The sequence below is a fragment of the Micromesistius poutassou genome (assembly GCF_964030765.1).
Source record: "Micromesistius poutassou genome assembly, chromosome: 10".
NCBI lineage: Eukaryota > Metazoa > Chordata > Actinopteri > Gadiformes > Gadidae > Micromesistius > Micromesistius poutassou.
The window spans coordinates 16517847-16537718 of record NC_140280.1 but is presented as its reverse complement, the minus strand read 5'-3'; the positions used below and the strand labels follow the sequence as shown (position 1 = coordinate 16537718).

The window sequence follows — 19872 nt, the reverse complement described above, 5'->3', positions numbered from 1 at the left end:
TCATCATTTGAATCCATTTCATGTCAGTCCTCTCTTTGCTCAGATACATTTCACTTTGATCCATTGCATCTTTAACTTTGTTTAGGACATCTCTGATTTGTTGCAACACCTGCAGCACTGATCCCTCAGTGTTCCCGCTGACCTCCCTAGCTGCCATGTCAATGTAGCTCTCTTCGGTTTCTTTCAATGATATTTGTTCTAAGGATTCTTGTATTGTGTTAATCTCTCGAATCAAGGTTTGTATACTGGCATTTCTTAACGCCGGTGGCCCCTCTGATTCACGTTCCATCTCATTTGTTGGTTTTGTTTGGTGTTCAGTGGTTACAGGCGCTACTGGTAATTCACATTCAACATTCTCTTCTTCATAACTCTGTCTGTTAACCTGTAATCGTACTCTGTACTGTACTGTTTGTTTGATCTGCCCGATTGATCCCTCACCTTGATTTCCTACGTCCCTATTATCTGACCCATCATCAGCCCCTTGCAGATAAAATTTGTTTATATCATCAATCAGTCTTTTCATTTCTTTGTGGTTTTGTTTTAAGTTTTTCATAGCCCCTTTCACTATCTCCTCTTCCTCTCTGAGTTTTGAGATATAGCTTTCGGTTTCCGTCCTATCTCTCACATTCCCTTTTTGTTCTGTTTTATCCTGATTGCCATCTTTTGAGCTGTGTCCAGGTGAATCCATGTCCTGCTTATCCTTTGTGACCCCCCTTGATGGTTGAATTCCCAGGCTTTCCTTTTCAATTGGTGAATACTTATCAAACCTTTGTACTTCTTCACTTTGTTGACTGACATCAAGGAAGCTCTGTGTTACCTTTTCATTTGCAGTTGGTTTATCAGGGAGAATTCTTTTTTTTGTAGCCTCCACAGGGGTTTGGTCATTCCCTGCACTCGTACTTTGCATGTCCCCTTTCATCTCATCTGCGACGGACATGTGACCACCAGACTCCTCAGTCTTCTGTTCCTCCTTCTCCAGCTGCATTTTTATCTTCATCACCTCCAGGGCATCCCTCTCCTGAGCAATCTTCTCCAATCTCTGGTCAAGCTCCCGTCTTTGTTTCTGCGCTCTGTAATTTATCCACTTAGTTTGGCTTTCGTCCTGTTGCAAATCGGTTTGCTTGGGTGTCTGTGTCACCGTCTTTAACACATCTCTGATCGCTTGCACTTTATGAACCAACCTGTAGATTTTTGCATTCACTCCGATCCCTTCACCTGCCCCCGCATTCTCTGTATCCGTAGGAAATACACCTGCATTGTCCTTCCTCAACCTCTCTTTCTCTTCCATGTCTTCTTTTTCTTGCAGTACATTTTCCCTCCTCTTGTCAGCATCCTGCTGTTTCATCATGGTGTGTCTCATACTCTTCTCCATGTTTTTTTTCTTTATGTCAATCTCAGTGTTCAACACTTCCCTCTCTCTTATCTCTTTTCTTATCTTTTCCAACTTTTCCTCGAGCTCCAGCTGCTGCCTTTGAATGCTCTCCTTCATCTTCTTCACTTCGTCCATCTCCATTTTCACCAACTGCCTATCTCTTTTTATGTTATCTATCTGGGCCTGTATTTCAGTTTTCAGTCTGTCCCTATCCCTCACATATATCGCTGCCGTCATCCGATCTCGGGGGACTACAGTTTGCCCCTCAACATCATCCGTAATGTGTTGTGACCTTGGTCTCATCACGGCTGTCAGTTTGTGTTCTGCGGGCCCTGGGGTTCCAGTCTCTACGGGGAGTTCCTGCCCATCCAATTCATACCAAAGTATTTCCACCGCTGCCCTCACTCGGTTCAGTTCATTCTTCATCTTCTCATATGGCTCATCGTCGTCAGGCCCTCTGGCAGTGTGCGAGTGATCCATCTTGTTCTGGCGTTTCTCTGTCTCTCTGATGTTTGTGTTTATTTTAAGTCGTATTCTCTTCATTTGCTTCCTTTGAAATGCAATTTCATACTTTGCCATATTAAAGTTGTGTTTTATTTCAGCAATACATTTTTGCATTTGTCCTTCCACTTGCTTCGCTTCACTTGCTCTTCTCTTGTTTTCTTGAATGTGACTCTGGATGTCAGCCTGAATCTTTTTGAATGCATCTTGCAGTTGTTTGTTTGTTTTTGTCTGTTCTGTGTGCCTTATTGGCTTATCATGCATGATAAGTCCTTTGAATATTTGCCGTTCATTCATGAACTCATTTCGCCTGCAGTCCATAAGTTCTCTCTCTGTTTTGATATCAGCCCAGACTTTTTCAATTAGCTTTTTTTCATTACTTATATCTTCTTTGGTCTTCTGCAGCTTCTGAATAACACCGCCTAGCTTAACTTCTAAACTCATTATCAATAAATTCTGCTGTTGTTTTTCTTCTTTAAGTTGAACGATAGATGATTGTTGTTCTTCGTTTCTCGCCTTCAACTGGACAATTTCAGCTTTGTCTGATTTAGTACACTCGAAAAGTCTTTCAATTTCTTTGATTGCTTGTAGTGTCTCTTGTTTTTGTCTTCTTAGATAGTACGTCTTGCTTTGTGGGTCAAAGTCGATTACTTTTTCTTCCAATTGCTGAGGATTTTCCAAGGAGTAACTCTGCTCTGTTTGGGTCATCTTGGAGTTTACTTGTCTTTGCTCTTTAAATGGAAGTAATACATGATAAATTGCTTAAAGCTTTAGCCTCATAGTTACTTGTTGTTCCAATAGTTGTATTCCCAACATTACTATCACACAAGGATAATAAAATGATTGAATCTCAAAAATATAGTCTCAAAGATGGTGGTAGAACAACAAATAATAATTTGAACCGTATGTAAATATTACAACTTTTTACTGGAAATCGGCATACCACATGAAACAAATATTCAAAAAACGAATGCAGGGTCAGTTGATTGCCTAGAAATATGCATCTATTATATTTTCTTGGCCATTAAAAACATAGATATTCCTCTATTTATTTTATATGAACCAAAAAGAAAACTCACCTGAAATGGCTACCAGCTCAGGCTCTTTCAGTGCTAGTAATCGATAGAAGGCAATTTTGGCTTCAGAAGTCCCTTTTTCCATAGCGTGAAACAGCGCCCTCAGCTGATCTTGCGGGGTATGGGCTTCGGTGATAGAAGTCAGGTCCTCCTCGGATGATATCAGCTGCTGTGCAATCGAAGCCTCCACAATGGCTGCAGCTGAACCTACCCCAGCAAGGAGTTGGTCGCTGATTCCTTCCAGGAATGTGCCCACTGGAAACATATAATTGGTTTTATGTATTTTTTTTTTTTTTAATGATCCACCAAATTTAGGAGCACCAGTGCAGTTTGTACAGCCAACATTTACACCCGCGGACCCTGCTATTAGGTATGCATTACAATATTCTATAGAATCTCACGCCAGCGAAAACCCAAAAGTTGGCAGCCCTGGTATTACCGTTGTATTGGTGTTTCGCCATGTTCTTAATGGTGAAATTGATGTTAAGACCCCTGAAAAACATATAAAAGAAGAAGAAAATCGAAATAATAAACACATAAATTCATTAAAAAATATATTACAAGACAATTTTTTTAATACTCTTTTCTCTGAAGGTTCGTGATTTATGTATGATGCCCCTCATTTTAGTTTTAAAAGCTAAAAAACATGTCAAAAGTTAAAGTGCAATTCTCTCACCTGATGAGTTCTCAGCGTTGACTTAAGTTCTCAGTGTAACACTTGGCTCAGCACTGCCACCAGAGATTAAAAAAAATACAATATCACCCCCCAAAAAATTAGGCTATCTCTTAAGCTCCACCCTGTTTTCTTCCCAAAAAATACACATGGCAACAAGTGTTATTCAATATGATTGGACGACAGCTTGGATAGGAGTGGTGACGTTATTTATTTTTTTCCATTTGTTTTGATATGAGCCTGACCTTCTGTGATAAGGGTGACACGGGTGTGTCTCTAGCTTGGTGTCCCTGGACCTCCCACGGCCCTGTGAATAATCACACCGTGCACAGGCGCTGTGTCGCACTGCACTGACACACTCCATGCACCTATCGAGGGAGACACAGTCACACTTGATCTCACACGTGATCACACACAGTTGCACGCCCACTCGGTTGATTGTATCCACTTCATTTTGAATAATCATACGCATACAGACGGTGTCAAACAAACCCTCCCAACCCAAAGCCCCTGCCACACGAAACACGATGAGAACAGAGTAGCACGTCGATAGGTTGTTCCCTTATACAGTTATTACTAGGCCTACTTTCCTATGTGATCCATCCTCAACTAGGGCAAATACTCACAATCTTAGACCATATTTTCATAATAAATTGCCACAGCAAATGTGTTATCAGTGTTGTTGTTGTTGTTGTTGTTGTTGTTGTTTTTTACTTCTCTACCACCAGTCAAAATGGTGATGTCGGCTCTACCTTTTGCTGTCATGAATACATGTATTGGCTGGTTAAACTCTATGCAGTAAATGTATACATAATACATAAATTGTATACAGTGTATGGTTAAGATGGAGGTTTAATTTTACGTGAGGCTGCTATATGTGCACGGAATGGCCTCTACAAACAGGATAATTTAACGATTGGACTGTTGCCAAGTTGCCAATTGCCACGTCCAGCAACAACGAATAAAGGTAAAATAACTGAAGCAAGCATCATAATAAAGGCCAAACATCTCTAGTCTGAGGCGCAAATGCTTTCGATGCAGAATTAGAGAGCGGTCCGTGTGAACTAGAGGTCTGATCAATGTTATTAACTAAGCGTTAAGCAGACTGCTGTTATGCGTTGGACTCCCTCTACTGGTCAGTAGCAGCGGGTCGTCCCAGTCCGGTTTAGGACACTGTCATTCAAACTCATAGCATTGGAAACGTTAAGAATGGTGGCGAAGAACCTACATGGATAAAGCAAAAGGTCACGGCGCAAGCACATCCAACCACACCACGTTTTACAACTTTGCCATCTTAATGGAGAGTAGACCTAAAGGCTACAAATACAAAACATGAAAACCTTGGGGACAATGCATGAAACCCAGTCAACAATGTTTTGTCTTTAAACGGGCCCTTAGGCTACCTCGCAATAAGTGACATTAGGCAGTAACATATCCGGCTTATACATGGGTTAGTTAGATAGGCCTAGTTATAAGATTAAGATAATAACTTCTGATGGATATTTGGCTTTGTTCTCATGAGGGACACGTGTGATTTTAGACGTCCCTTATTTAATAGACTACAACGTTTAACAACATAAATTACATACACAAATCTGCACATATGAATGTTTTTGTTCAACGAATGTGAGTATTATGCGTCACACGTGTGTGTGTGTGTGTGTGTGTGTGTGTGTGTGTGTGTGTGTGTGTGTGTGTGTGTGTGTGTGTGTGTGTGTGTGTGTGTGTGTGTGTGTGTGCGTGCGTGCGTGCGTGCGCGCGCGCGCGTGCGTTCTTGTCTTATTGGTTTCTGACCAAAAAATACTGTGTGTTTGTGTGAGAAATGAGACGAAGAATGTGCCCGATCTTTTCTCGTGAGAATAGTTTTCAGAGTAGCGTAACGATGATGCACGGCCGATGTTTGCGGCATGCATATTTCAACGCTCACTCCGCGTCCTGTGTCATTTCCGGAAGAGCGTTGCTCATGTTTCCAGCAGCAGCAGCAGCAGCACAGAAAGTGAGTGGGGCGAAGAGAAGTGGACTTATCGATTTATTTGGGAGCGGCCCTTCGCTCACCAGTCGTTTAGCGCCCTCGTCCCACTGCCCGTCGCCGATTGGTGCGCGCTCCAGTCCGTCATTTTTCTGATAGGTTCATGGAAAATATTGCTTCATATGCAAGCCTATTGTCACTCCGCCCACCGCTGGGATCCTCCACTGTCAAGTCTGTAGGCTGGGTAGTACGACCGAATAGAGCACATTCGGGGCTTCAGTCTCGTCATTTATTTGAAAAACTCAAACGAAACTGTTGTGGATTAACATTTCAAGACGTTTCAAAAGATGGACGGTTTACACTGAGTTGAGAAAACGGATACTTTCCCCTTTGACGCTCCGTGCTGGATGTTGACCGAGTTCAGCAGGGTTTTATTGACGTTCACTGTTTTGGTGGCGTTCGCCCTAAGTTGGGACATGCCTGTTTTTCCTCCAAACTAAGAACGCGATTTAGCGATGAATAAGCCCATGTGTTCGTAACGATGAGGTAGGTTCTGTGTAACATTGTTGTGAGTTTTCGGATGTCTTTAATAGCAGCGCTGTAATAGCAGCGATTCGGACTCAAACCATGTTTATGTGTGATCTCGCCTGTGAGATGTTTTGGTTTGGCTCACGCAGACGGACGCGCAGCGTCCATAATCACTGTTGTCTACTTAGTAGTTACTAGCTATTATAGTTACTAGTTAGTAACCTCACTGTATGCAATTTATGAGCAATAAATAAATGGATTGCAAAATCCAGCGGAGTTTTAATAACGTATTCATAGTTCCCGTTACCTTTTTTGTTTTCATGTAAAATCGACCGATGGAAAGTGTAGGAAAATGACATAACAGAAGTGACAACACTTGGCTGACGTTAATGCGGTTTAAACCCCCCAGAGCGTACATTTTATATTCAAGTCCACAATATTTTTACTTTATAATTTGATAAATGTTCACTTGTGAACCTTCGATGCATTCAATGTATTTTCTTCACTTGCCATCACAGGTAACTAACGTTATTAACAACTTTCCCCTTACTTCTGTCTATCTTAGTTTACAGGAAATGGCAACTGCTCTGAGCGGCCGAAACCCGGGAGGACGCGGACCGAACCGAAGCAAGGGTCGGATTTTAGGCATCATTGATGCCATTCAGGATGCTGTGGGACCTCCAAAGCAAGCTGCTGCCGACCGGCGGACCGTGGAAAAAACATGGAAACTCATGGATAAAGTCGTAAGTAATATCGTGTATTATAGCTGGCATGTATTCGTTTTGTGCGTAGACTCTCCTGCCAGTACACTCCAGCAACCTTGGTGGGGAGTTCCTGTGTAAGGGGAAATGTCAGGTTATCAATGGAATGCACATTAACTTTTAGATTACATTGGTAAACTTGCATTCAACATGAGGTCGTGTAAAGAGTGCATTTCATGGAAGAAGCCTGGGAAATAAGTTCCCCAAGTCAAAATATGTAATGGAAAATAACTGTACGCACACACACACACACACACACACACACACACACACACACACACACACACACACACACACACACACACACACACACATACATGTACACATACTCGCACGCATACACATACACACATACTAACACATTAACTTTCGGTCCTTTACGTGGTTAATTTTTCACTCCGTGGTGTCAAAAATATGTTTTATTTCTCAGCCGCTGCAGCAGGATGTAACCTGTGTTTGCTATGAACTACTGTCATAACATTTACGATTTGTGTAATATGTGAAGTGCATCGTCAGGTTTTGAGTAAATAAGTCCACGTGTATAGCAAACAGTGTGTCGAGCTACAATAAAAATGGCAATTTCTTATAACATCTAATAATAAAGGGTATGCTACAGCACTATAACCCATTCACAATTAAGTCTGCTATCTTTGGCATGAATATCGATGAATATACAAAAATGATTGCTTCATAACTCCTTTGACTGATCTCTGCTGATTCAGATTAAAACAGCTAAGACTAATTGATATCACTTCTTCACAGGTCCGGCTGTGCCAAAACCCGAGACTCCAGTTGAAAAACAGTCCACCGTACATTCTGGATATCCTACCCGACGCCTACCAGCACCTGCGGCTCATTTTATGTAAATATGAGGAGACCCAGAGACTGTCCCAGCTCAGCGAGAATGAGTACTTTAAGATCTACATCGATAGCCTCATAAAGAAGTCCAAGCGGGCCATCCGGCTCTTCAAAGAGGGCAAGGAGAGGATGTACGAGGAACAGTCACAGGACAGGTAGAGTAACACGCTATAGGCTTGAGTGCAACTAAAATGGCTGCCCTTTTTTTGTTTAAAGTTTTAACGATTTTATTTACATTTTCTTATCAATATGTGTGTGAGGTACAAGGTGGACCGACTGCACTCTGTCATGTAGGATAACATAAAAACAAGGATACACCATTATCCTCAGAGGAGGATGATGATCATGATGATCATTATAATAATAAGGGCACGGCGAGACATGTCTGGCACAAGCAGCAAGAAGAACCAATCGAGTTAAAATATTTACAGACACTCACTCACCTGAATTAAAGCTCCTGTCTTTATTAAGGGTCTCGCCTAAAAGCTGCTTCCTGGTCACGTCCTCCTCTGTGTGTTTGTTGGTGTGCATGCACTGCCACACACAGGATGTGTTCTGCTGTGTCCTTGGAGCGGGCAGATGCAGGCCTTTTAGGATAATTCAACAGTGTCGTTGATGATTGGCTTCTTTCATTACTCAGAGCCCAGCTAGGCTGAAAGATGTTTCTGGATAATTGCGTTATTTTTTTTAAAGTGTAATTTTGCGGAGTGAAATGAACTAACTATCAATGTTTTATGCCCTTTAAGTCTAAACTCTGCTGTTAGAAAAGGTGTGTTTTTCTGGGCTGTTTTTTTTGTGTTTTCAGTGATAATAGACACAAACAATATTATCTGATATGTGTGTGAAGTTATGATAAAATATCCAGGGGCAAATGGAGGCCTTGTGAGGTTAATGATGATGACACAAGATGAAAGGTTGGCCTGCCTAGTCGGGGTAACGGAATGGTCACTCGGCTCACTATGGGGCCTATCAAGCTGTGAGTAGTTTTGGTCTGGGGGGGGGGGGATACCTTTTTGTGTGTGTGTGTGTGTGTGTGTGTGTGTGTGTGTGTGTGTGTGTGTGTGTGTGTGTGTGTGTGTGTGTGTGTGTGTGTGTGTGTGTGTGTGTGTGTGTGTGTTTAAGTGGGTCGAGGGGGTCCCTCCTCTTGTCACCTCCATTTAAATCACTGCCATCAGGCCTTGGGATGGCTCCAGATGGGCACACAGCTCTAAGCACTCTGAAACGACTGCCAGGTGGAGGTGGAACAGGGGAAGCTAGAATAAGAGTACAGCTTTAGGACTCTCTTTTTCTCTCCTCTGCCGAGAGCTTCTGCTAAGCCTCCATTTTCCACACTGCACCTCCTCTCAAAGAGAATTATGCAAAAAAATGGGCATTCACATACAAATGTCACATTTCAGCAATTTCCTGTGCCATGCATTCGATCGCTGGATGTGAGAGTTGCTGACACCACTGAAAGATGAGCTTTGCCATTCCTGATACCGGCCAAGGAAATATGTTTTAAAGATATTTGATTTGTGGTACAACAACAAAATCAGCTTTGAGCCTGCACTATTTCCTTCTCGACAATGGCCTAAATGCATTATGGTCAGTTAGTATTGACTGATACAGCGGATGTAAGGGAAATAAGACAGAGAGGATAAATAGGAACTGCTTTATTTCAAGACTGCATTTGAAGAGATGGAAACTTCCCTAATACGCAAAGCAATTGAAGACAGTTATTGATTTAGCCTCCAGTGATTTTCTCTCTCTTATTCAGAGAGTTTTTTCTGATTCCCTTTGTACACAGCGAAGGACGATTTTGGCACACATTACTTCCTGTTGGTATACATTTTGTGGTTGGTTGCACTCCAACGGCGAGTGTCTGATGTCCTTTCTCTAACCCTGGCTAAAATATCTCTCCCCTTTGTCAACATATACGGGCCGTAACTTGGTATTTAAGGTCCTATCACTAGCTCCAGAATGTAAACAACAGAGTCTTGCATCCAAGCAACACATTAACGGAGAAAGAGAGGGAAGAACTTTTTATACATGTGTGCTTCTTAGTCTTAGTTGACAATAGGAAAAAGCTTTTACCGGCCCTGTCTTATGCTTTGTACGTATATTTATACAACTTTCAGCCAGGAATTACAATGGTGCAATTCATGTTCTTAAGTGAAGGCTGGTTCACATCAAACAATGTAAAAACCTAAGAATGACATCAGTAACATTAATTATTTTTGGTGAAGGCAAATGCTATTAGATTAAAGTTGTTTGAAAGACATTATGGACGTATCGCTGTTATTGACTTTGTGTTGCATAACGTTCAATGATTACATTTGGCATTGTTATGACATTACCGTCATCCTCTGCTGGGGGTCTTGCAGGCAACCCAAGGATGGTCAACACGGAGGTCTTGTTTTTACCAAACCACCGTGAACTTCATAGTTTAGTCTGCTCTATTATTGTTGAGGAAAAAGGGGAAATGGATGATTAAAGCCTGAGAGTGGCGAAGTAATGTGGGACTATAGAGCAGCACGATTGGGACAAAATATTTTTTAATGCTTTTTATTGTTTATTTGCATGCCAAAACAAAATACCGTCACATCCCATTGCGCCATGAAAAACAAACTTTTGTATGTATAATAGCCAGTCCTAAACCGAGACTGAAGAAGAATCCTCACATTCTTCAAGAGGTCTTTTTGACATCTCCGGACCCTATGACATAATAGTAAACAATCGACTCTTCGCCGCCATGTATGGCATAGAGTCAAACTCAAAATACATTTGGTCGCTTTCCAAGCCTTCTCTAAAATTGAAGAATTCATAAAGAATGGCTAATGGTATGGAGTATATTAGCAGCCTGTGGTGATTTTTCTGTACTTATTAATGTTTTTTTTTTGAGTCAGTCAAGTCTGTGAGTCAAAAACAACTTCAGATATGAGAATGTCATTCAACTCAAAGAATGTGTGTCAAGCCAACGTGTCCGAGCAAGCACATTGTATGATTATCATATCATCTGTATTATAACGCCACATATTGTCACGTCATGCCTGCGTGTTTCACTTGACATGTCACATAGCACTTCCATAAACAATATAGCATGATTAGCATTTCCTCAGCCTGGTGGTATTTATTCTTAGTGTAAGCACAAGATGTAGTGTCTGAAGTCCCTCACAGGTTTCTGGAGGACTTGGCAAAGTTTCCCTGGATTTTCACTACACATGTAGCCAACCCAACTGCCCCTTATCATGGACAAACTCTGTCAGTGTCAAAACGACTAAAGTTAGGAGGATGACAAACAAATGACTCAAGAGCATGTGCATATTTGTTTGTGCAGAAGAGCAAAATGTAAGTTATTCTTATGGCCCTTTCTTTAAAGTCATAATCAATAGTGGTCAGCCGCTCTGTCAAGGCAGCGATTAGCATACAAAGAAATAAAGGGGAGGATTTAATTTAACCTTGAGGGGTAGTCCCGACTCGTAATGCACGCCGTGACACACAACCTCCTCCTGACAAAAGGTGATCCCAGGGGGCCGACAGGGAGAACAAATTCTCTGTCCCTCTCTCTTTTTTTTCGGGGGGGGGGGGGGGGGCGCTGGAACAGCCGGGCAGAGCAGCATCTGGTGTGTGCCCCGGGAGATGCTGCCTACCCCATATGTGGGCCGCTGCTGTCTCGGTCACGGCCTGTCTGGCACCCGTCCATATCACATGCTTGATTAACCGACGCTTGACTAACCTTCGCCCACCTCCCTGCCAACACCTTACCCGAGGGCTGAGCTCCCGCCCTGCTCCACGACATGTGATCATTCTACATCCTATGTTCTATTCTTGGTCGTCCCCCCCACACACACCCCCTACTCCTTCATCGTCCTTCTGTCTGGTCCCCAGTGCAGGCCGCCCTCTGATCAGGACACCTGATACGGTCTCGGAGAATCACTCATTCACCCACGCAGCCAGATTCAAATCAACGCTTTGAATGTCAATATCGCCATTTAGAGGTGGTGGTGTTCCCCCGTGTGTTGGCAAAACCGAGAGATGTTTGGTTGAACACGTGAGAGGCGATATGAGTGGGTAACTTCCACAGCACCGTTGTCTGAGTGTGTTTCAGTTTTTTTGTTTGATTAGATTCAGTCTTTTTATTTTTTGTACCGTTTTCTTTCTCCGCCCCCCCCCCCCCACCCGTGTTTGCTGGCTCCTAGACCTTACTCTGCACAAATAGGAATCAGCAAAGCGACCCGTCACTTATGGGGAGAGTAAGTGGACAGGGTTTTTGTGCTGATTTTAGAATATGTCTACTTCCTTATTCGCTTTCATATGTAATCCTGTTAATCCGTCAAACATATTGGCAGTAAGGTGACAAAAACGGACCATATAATTCTTTGTTTAGCGGCGTTTGTCTCTGCGTTTGAGATCAAGAGAGAGAGCCGCCATAGACCAGCAGTAAATGGCATTGACATATCATAGGGTTGTGGCCTTAATAACTCTTGCTGCAGCGGCTCGACTGACTGAATGAAATGTGATTGGCCACAAGGTAGCTGTAGACATATTTTGTTGCTAAATAGGACTTCTGCCAATCAAGGGTCTATATATTTCAAATACATCTGTATGTTACGGAAAGTCAGGTCACTTTCATTCCTGTTTATTACAATGGATGGTGTGCTACGGTTGAGAAAGCTGGTGTGTGTGTGTGTGTGTGTGTGTGTGTGTGTGTGTGTGTGTGTGTGTGTGTGTGTGTGTGTGTGTGTGTGTGTGTGTGTGTGCATGTATATTTCTGGCAGTAACCGTTTGCTTTTGAGCAGTATTAATAGCTTAAAGATTCTGCAGGTCTTTGAGGACAGAATTAAGATTATGTTTCTAGCATCCTACCACATGTTTTTGGTGATGGTTTTAGCTGTCCATCTGCGGTCTACAAGGCTGTGTGGATGCTATGTGTGAAGAACATGGGGAGTGATTTGCACTGCAGGGCGTTTATAGCCAGGCATGATTAGAAGTGTGCCTTTAACAGCATCCTAAAGTAATTGTCTCTAAATCAGCTGAAGTGAAGGTGCACTGTTATTTACACAAGAACAGCAGTTCATTGGTTACCACACCCACTGCACTGATCATGGAATAGAAATGAAGTATTAATGATATTCAGTACACATCCAGTATCTGTATCTTATGCATGTGGTGGAAAATAAAAGGTTATACCATCTACAAGCATCTCGTTAATCAGTGAATCAGTTGTCAGTTTTGAATTACTGTTGCATATCTTGGTGTCTGCATAGTAAATAACCATTTTAAATAAGTTATATTTTATCTAATGAAGTATACACTGCAGAGTTAGGGCTGAGCCTCAATTCAGGATCTTGGCGTGTTGTGCACTACATTACCAGATTACTAGGCTTTCATGTGTAGTTGAGTAGTAGTAAATTATTCTGGAGATCCTGCATCTGTTGCATGAGTCAGCTGCATGTAGTTTTCAGTGATGTGCTGTTTAATATCAGGCAAGAATATCATAATTAAGTAGTGAAGGAGGTAACATGTATGATGGGGAATGAAAACATACTTTAGATGTGTTTTCTGTTTATAATACTGTATAATGAAATCAATAGCTATGCAATGACCTTGTTTTTCTCATACCTGCTTCTTACTGCCAGAGATACCATTAGATGAGGCATTTTGAGTTTCCACTTTAGTCACGATAGTACTAGGTGGGAGGATTTTAATATGATGTTGTTGCAATTCTTACAGATTTGGCTAATGGAGGTGCATGACTAAACAGGAAATGGATACAATACAGGATATGATAGGATTATACACTGCTATTTCCTCACTCATAATACTGCTAAAGAGAAACGTCTGGAGTCATCTCGTAATCAATGTATTATTAGTTTACATTTTTTGTATTTAGCCATTCGTTTACTTTTTTACTGATAGATTTACAAGGGTACACTAAGACATTTAGATCGATCTGCAAAAGTTAAACATTGCAGAGATTGTTGAAGATTATTATTTTTATTTTTTATCAGCATTTTTTCCATATGTCAAGCTTGAAATTCTAAATATTCCCAATAATGCTGACATGAAATACGGTCCTGGGGCCAGGATCTCAGCAGCATATCATATCATGTATAGTTAAACAAAGTGGTCAGGGCTCACAAACAGCTTTTGTGTTGCCACAGGCTCAGCCCACTTCTTGTTTACCCAACTATGCCTTGAAGTGGCTCTGTCGCTCATAAGAAGTCTTTCCCATGTAAAATCCTCGGGGGCGGGGGGGTTGGGGGGGGACTGGTGACGGTGGGGTACAAGATGAGGGAGTGGCAGTGCGATGAGTAAAGCATTACAGAAAGCGGAGCCATCTGTGGAGGAAGTGTGGAAGGAAGTGGGGAAGTGAAAGAGCGTTGGTCGGTATCCAGGGCTGAGGTCTGCTGGGGAAGGGGAAGGAGGTGGGACAGGGGTAGGACCAGGGTTACTGGGTGTACTGGGTGGATTTTTTTCATTCCTTCTTTGCATTCATTGTTGTTGCCCTGTGCCGGCATTGGCCTTGCCGAAACCCTGCTGTGCAATGAATGTGACACTCGTAAACTTCTGATTTGCAGTATAAAATGTTGTGTGTGTGGGTGACTGTTCCTTTTGGAGCTCATGTCCTAACCGTAAAACTTTTGATGATGGACATTGAATGTGAAATTGTAATCACTGTTGTTGTGCATGAATGGTGCATATATCATCACATTACTTTCACCCCACATTTCTACTCTAGCTTTGTCATCCCTCTTAAATTATAATATTAGCCGTGTTAGACCGTCCCTCATCCTCTATTTGGTCACCTAATGAATAGCATTTGAAGGGCCCTCTCCCTCTCTCGCCGACTTAATGGACAGCGTCGCCATGGTAATAGCTCTTTTTGCCAACAAAACTCTTTGAACAATGAATAATGAATAGTGAATAATTGATGTTATAATTGGTCCTCAAAAAACAATCAAAAAGTACACTTGGCAGAGTGTATGGAGTACTCACCGGCTCACTCTTGCCTCTCCTGCTACGCGCCTCCTTGCAATTATGTCATGATGTCTCGTTATCTCTCGCAAATACACCTTTTAAGCGTCTCCCCGCCTCACCTCTCACCCCCTCTTATTCTCAGGGCTAATGAATTTAAGAGCTAAAAAGAGCCCAGTCACGGCCGCCATCTCCCGAAGCCTTTAAAAAAAAAAAAAAAAGAGGAATGAAACGCTAAATTCATCTAATCCTCCCAGGCCCAGAATCAGCCAGCAAGTGATAAGAAAAACTGCTGAGGCTCATGTCTACCAGGGAAATTCAGTTTTGTCAGTTATGTTTAGTGATGCTGCTTACACACACTGTATCGTGTGCGTGCCCCATCACTATTTCCACCTTCACGTTATCATCTTTCCAGAGATTGTCGCTGGTAGAGCAACACGAGGATAGCAAAACTCATTGGGCAAAATACAAATAAATAAAGGATATATATGTATTTTGATGATGCTTAGCTTCATCAAAACATTTTCATATTCCCTGAAGATGTCTCCTAAGCCACTCAGCTAAGGAAGCAAACATGCTGAAACATGATGAAACCACATCAGCTGATTTCCATCATCTTATATGGTGTCTGCTGTTATGCTACCACCCTTTAAGCCTTGCTAGCACAGGTGTTGTGAACACAGTGGCGGCATCATAGCGCCACATAGTCTATTGTAGTCTAATATTGATCTTGTTTGTTATCTCTTTGTTATACCACCCTTTGAAATAAGGTAGCACAGCTGTACTGTAGCAACACAGTAGAGCCAATCTCAATGGTTGTATTGTATCATTGTGTTGCTACCAACATACTGGAACATACTTTGCTACCCTTCCGTTTAAAAATGTTGAAGTGACAAATTTGAGCCGAAAAAGGGAACTGTGGTGTCATGTGTGTGGAGCCCTGATGGTTTGAGTCAGGACATGTATACATTACTTGAAGTGAGCTAGATAATGGTTAGCCGTGCTGTCACTGGCCCGGCTAATCGACACACACAGCATTAGGAGCACTAATGAATGGTTACTTGAGTGCCTGGTCTTTTAGAACTCGATAGAGTGCAAACACAGACCTCCTAATGGTTGTTGATAGGGGTTGTCCCACCATACAAGGAGGGACAAACCCTATAAAAAACACATTATTGAAAGGGGCCCTGAACTCTAACTCACAACCCCATGAGAACAGTATACCTTGCTGTTTGTTGATCTAAAGGGACATTTCACTTCAGCATGTATGCTACAGAAATGATGCACAGGTGGACTACCTCTCTGTCAGAGATTCCTTTTACCGAGCTGTGCTCATTAATGGTTGTAATGCAAAACATCCTGCGTCTGCATATTGGTAGGAAAATGTTTGGTGTCTGTTCCGCTTGGAGTGTGTTCAGCTAAAGGCCATTATGTTAGCATCTTCGGCTCTCAGCCATCCCTCTTCTTTTTAAAGGGAGAGTGCTGAGAGCGCTGGACCCAGTTCAGGTACCAGGGCTCGACCCAGTATTAAGTACAATGTATGAGTACAATGCCGGGATTCCCCAGACTGATTAAAGCGCTATTGTGTGACTGGAGAATGACTGGAAGGGCATGAGATCAGTGAGGAGGCTAATTGGTTTTATTGTCGATAAACAATAACGCTTTGTTAGTCATTAAACGCCATGCTTATCTTACCGGCACGTCGACCTCCCCCTCCTAAGCCACCTTCAGCTTCAGCCAACTTTCTAGCTCTTTAAGTTTATTGGTCTTTATTCTTTTTATTGAAATATTCTTCAGTTGACTAAATATAGCCTTCATTATCTCACTATCATTATTCTCAGTTAAAGCCTGTCACTTTGGGGAATGTTGAGAGCAATATATTGCTCACGGATGGTAGATTTGCCTGTACAAATGTCATTTATTGGTGGTATCAACTGATTGCTACCACCTTGCTAGGATCTGAGGATATTTTGGGCTGTCTAATCTCAGTCTGTGCAGCTCTCTCCCCTGCTTCCTTTGTCCTGGAGCCGAAGGACGAGACACCTCAAGCTGTGACTGCTCAGTGACCTTTAAAGGTTGAGCGTTGCAGCCTATATGTCATTATAAATATTTTATTGGGCCCGATTTTGTTACAACTAGCTACTATTCCATGCAGTTTGCGATTCACTGCCAAAGCTTTGGCTTTCTCCACGAATTAAGCTAGAGTTGTAAAGTGAAATCCTAGATCAATGCTCGGGGAGAAGACGGATAAGGAGCCCGCCTCGAGCGCTTGCGGATTGTCAGGGACATTTCCTTGACATCATGGCAATGCATAACTTGACACTTTGAAATAAAATGTGCCGAAAGCTGTGACCTGTTGCAAATCCTTCTGCTGAATTTTAATAGCTTTAATTCCTTTTGCAGGCTGCTCTGAGATGCCGTCTAAATTGTCCGTTCTGCCAAACTCGCAGTTTGTGTGCTATCATTGTTCTTGGATTCTGACTCATTGTGCTCGATTCTGACTCATTGTGTCGGATTCTGACTCATTTGTCTTTTGGCCAAATAGGGATTCTTCTGTCATCATTTTTGTTCAATAGACAAATATCACCACATTAACATGGATTCTGCGGTGGAAGTTACAAGTCAAAGTTAAATTCTGTGGTTTTTGATGACGTGTCCTAAGTTGAAACAGTGTGTTTGAGACGTATTACACACATGTTAGAAAACCCTGCATAATGCTGATACTATAAACAAACAGACACGTTAGCGCACGCTAACATACCATAGCCAGAATGTGATTACGATCATCGAGATCTACTGTGGAGAACTGAAACAACACAGGATAATATAAACATAATTGGCTGTTTCCCAATCCACACACAACTTGTATCCTCATGCGTGATTTCGGAAGTTCCTCCAAATGTTCCAGATGATGGTCCTCTGAGCCAAATGTGGACTGATTTAGTGTGGAAGTAGCCTTTAAGTTACCTAAAAGTTGTCTGCGTGATTGAGACACACTTTTTATTTTTAACTTGCCGACGAACACCCTTCCCTTGTTTTGCTTTCGGCTTTTCAAGGAGAGAATCAAAAGTTGCCGGTCCGAAGTTGTGCTCAAGGTGTGAGTCGTACGCCGTGCACGTGCGCACAAACTGCCCTCCCAAAGCTGGTTATCAGGACCCTGCAGCCCGTATTCTCCCTTTGTTCCATTCATGCACACCTTGGGCAAAGTCACCCCGTCTTGCTTGCGTGTGCGCGCTCTTCCGCTGTCTGTCTGTTAGTCTCTGCGCACGCGCGCGTGTGTTTGTGTGTGTTTAGCTGCCTGTTTTCTTATCTCTGGGAGCTCGACAAATCCCAGCGCCCAGAGCAGTGGGATGAGGGAATCAACAATATTCCCTTCTCCTTCCCCAGTGAAAAAAAAAAATCAAGAAATAAGCAGACAACTGCCAAAACAATTAATGCCGGGCACATCCTTTGCTAAATCCCTTGAAGATCAAAGAATTGGGCTCTGCATCTCTGTATGCGAATAATACTGTAAGATAACACGTCCCGTGCTGTATGGGTCCAAACGGCAACAATGCTAATCCCCTCCTACCCCCAGACCAAGCAAGACGTATGGCTACACAGATCAAAGCCTGCCTCTGCCTTGATTATTAGGTAGGGGGAAAATGCTGTATTGAAATATTTACTGTATATTATAAACACTTTACTTTGTGTGTTCATGTTGACAGCAGGCGTCAAAGTCTGGCACCAACTGTTGACACATAGGGGAAGATAATGTTGATATGCAACTTGAAATGATTTGTTGGAAAGGATTGAAAGTTTGAGGTGAATTTGATCGTGAGGTCTATAAAGATGTTTGCATAACATAAAATTCATAAATTTTTTCTTTTTAAAAGCATTCGAAAAAGCCCCATTCATTTAACGGTCATGGCGCTTGTCGTTTTTCTATGTGGTTCTGCAGGAGGAACCTGACCAAGCTCTCCCTGATCTTCAGCCACATGCTGGCGGAGATCAAAGCCATCTTCCCAGGGGGACACTTCCAGGGAGACACCTTCCGCATCACCAAGGCCGACGCTGCAGAGTTCTGGAAGAGATTCTTCGGAGACAAGTACTGTGACCCAAATGTTTTAAGTGGTTGTTGTGCTTGTATTTCTTACGTAAACACTGCTGTCTGACCCCAGTCTCACTAGTGGTCCCTAGGGGCCACACAAAACGTTCTGCGGCACATGGTATATGATTCCCGGAGGAAAGGATGGTAATGTGTGTGTGTGTGTGTGTGTGTGTGTGTGTGTGTGTGTGTGTGTGTGTTGTAGTGGTAATGCTTATTTTGCAAAGTGGGCAGTTACACATGCATCGGTGCACAGACACACACACACACACACACACACATCCGCCAGCCACACCCTGCTGAAATCAAATGCTACGCACAGATAGTCATTGTCTCCTCAATTATCAGTAGAACCCATGAGAAGGCACTTCAGTCCTTCCGGTTGTTTGTACACACACACACACACACACACACACACACACACACACACACACACACACACACACACACACATTGATAAACATGTCAGTGTTGACAACATCTCACCATTCTCTCTGTGCTCAGTTTGCAGTACAGTCCATATTTGTCCTGGTTTTTTTTGTTGTGTTTCTCTGTCGACACCTCCAAAAGTTTGTGTACGGCAACGGAAGTGGAAACTTAACGCGGGGCTATTTCAGTCTGGTTGATTCCTATTGAAATCACTAAATAGTTTTCCTTATCTAGTATTCAGAGTTCTATGTTTTGTTATAGAACGCGTTGAGCTTATTCTTATGTCAATACGTGTGTAACATTTATAACAGTCAGGGTCGTGCCATTACTACAAAATGTACCGTGTGCCTTAATTAGCATGAATTATGGCTCACAATGAGCCCTCCTAGTTGTATGAGGCTGTTGGCCGCCATTTGCACATTCATGCTCATAAAGTTCCACCTGGTATGAAGATAGCTGCGTTTTCGCCCTTTGAGGTCTGACTACCTCCTTAGTTAATCACATCACCGCTTCCTCAATGTGCGTGGAAAGCTTGTTTCACTGTCGCCGCATCTGAGTCAAATGACTCGTATCATGTACTAGCGTGACAATGTGTTAGGGCCACAGGGCTTATTACTCTAAAAAGGAAACTAACAAACCCGAATACTATTGGAGACTGATA

At 42.5% G+C, this 19872-nt stretch overlaps 1 protein-coding gene across 1 annotated transcript in view; it reads left to right on the top strand.

Annotated features, from left to right (window-relative positions):
* Positions 1 to 5597: 5597 nt before the first annotated feature.
* cblb (Cbl proto-oncogene B, E3 ubiquitin protein ligase) overlaps positions 5598 to 19872 on the top strand; it is a 35408-nt gene continuing 21133 nt past the window's right edge. Inside the window, exons 1-4 of the mRNA XM_084474257.1 lie at positions 5598 to 6137; positions 6685 to 6862; positions 7643 to 7893; positions 18636 to 18782. Of these exons, the coding sequence (XP_084330383.1) occupies positions 6133 to 6137; positions 6685 to 6862; positions 7643 to 7893; positions 18636 to 18782 (581 nt within the window). The 5' untranslated portion in view covers positions 5598 to 6132. The remainder of the gene's footprint in view (positions 6138 to 6684; positions 6863 to 7642; positions 7894 to 18635; positions 18783 to 19872) is intronic.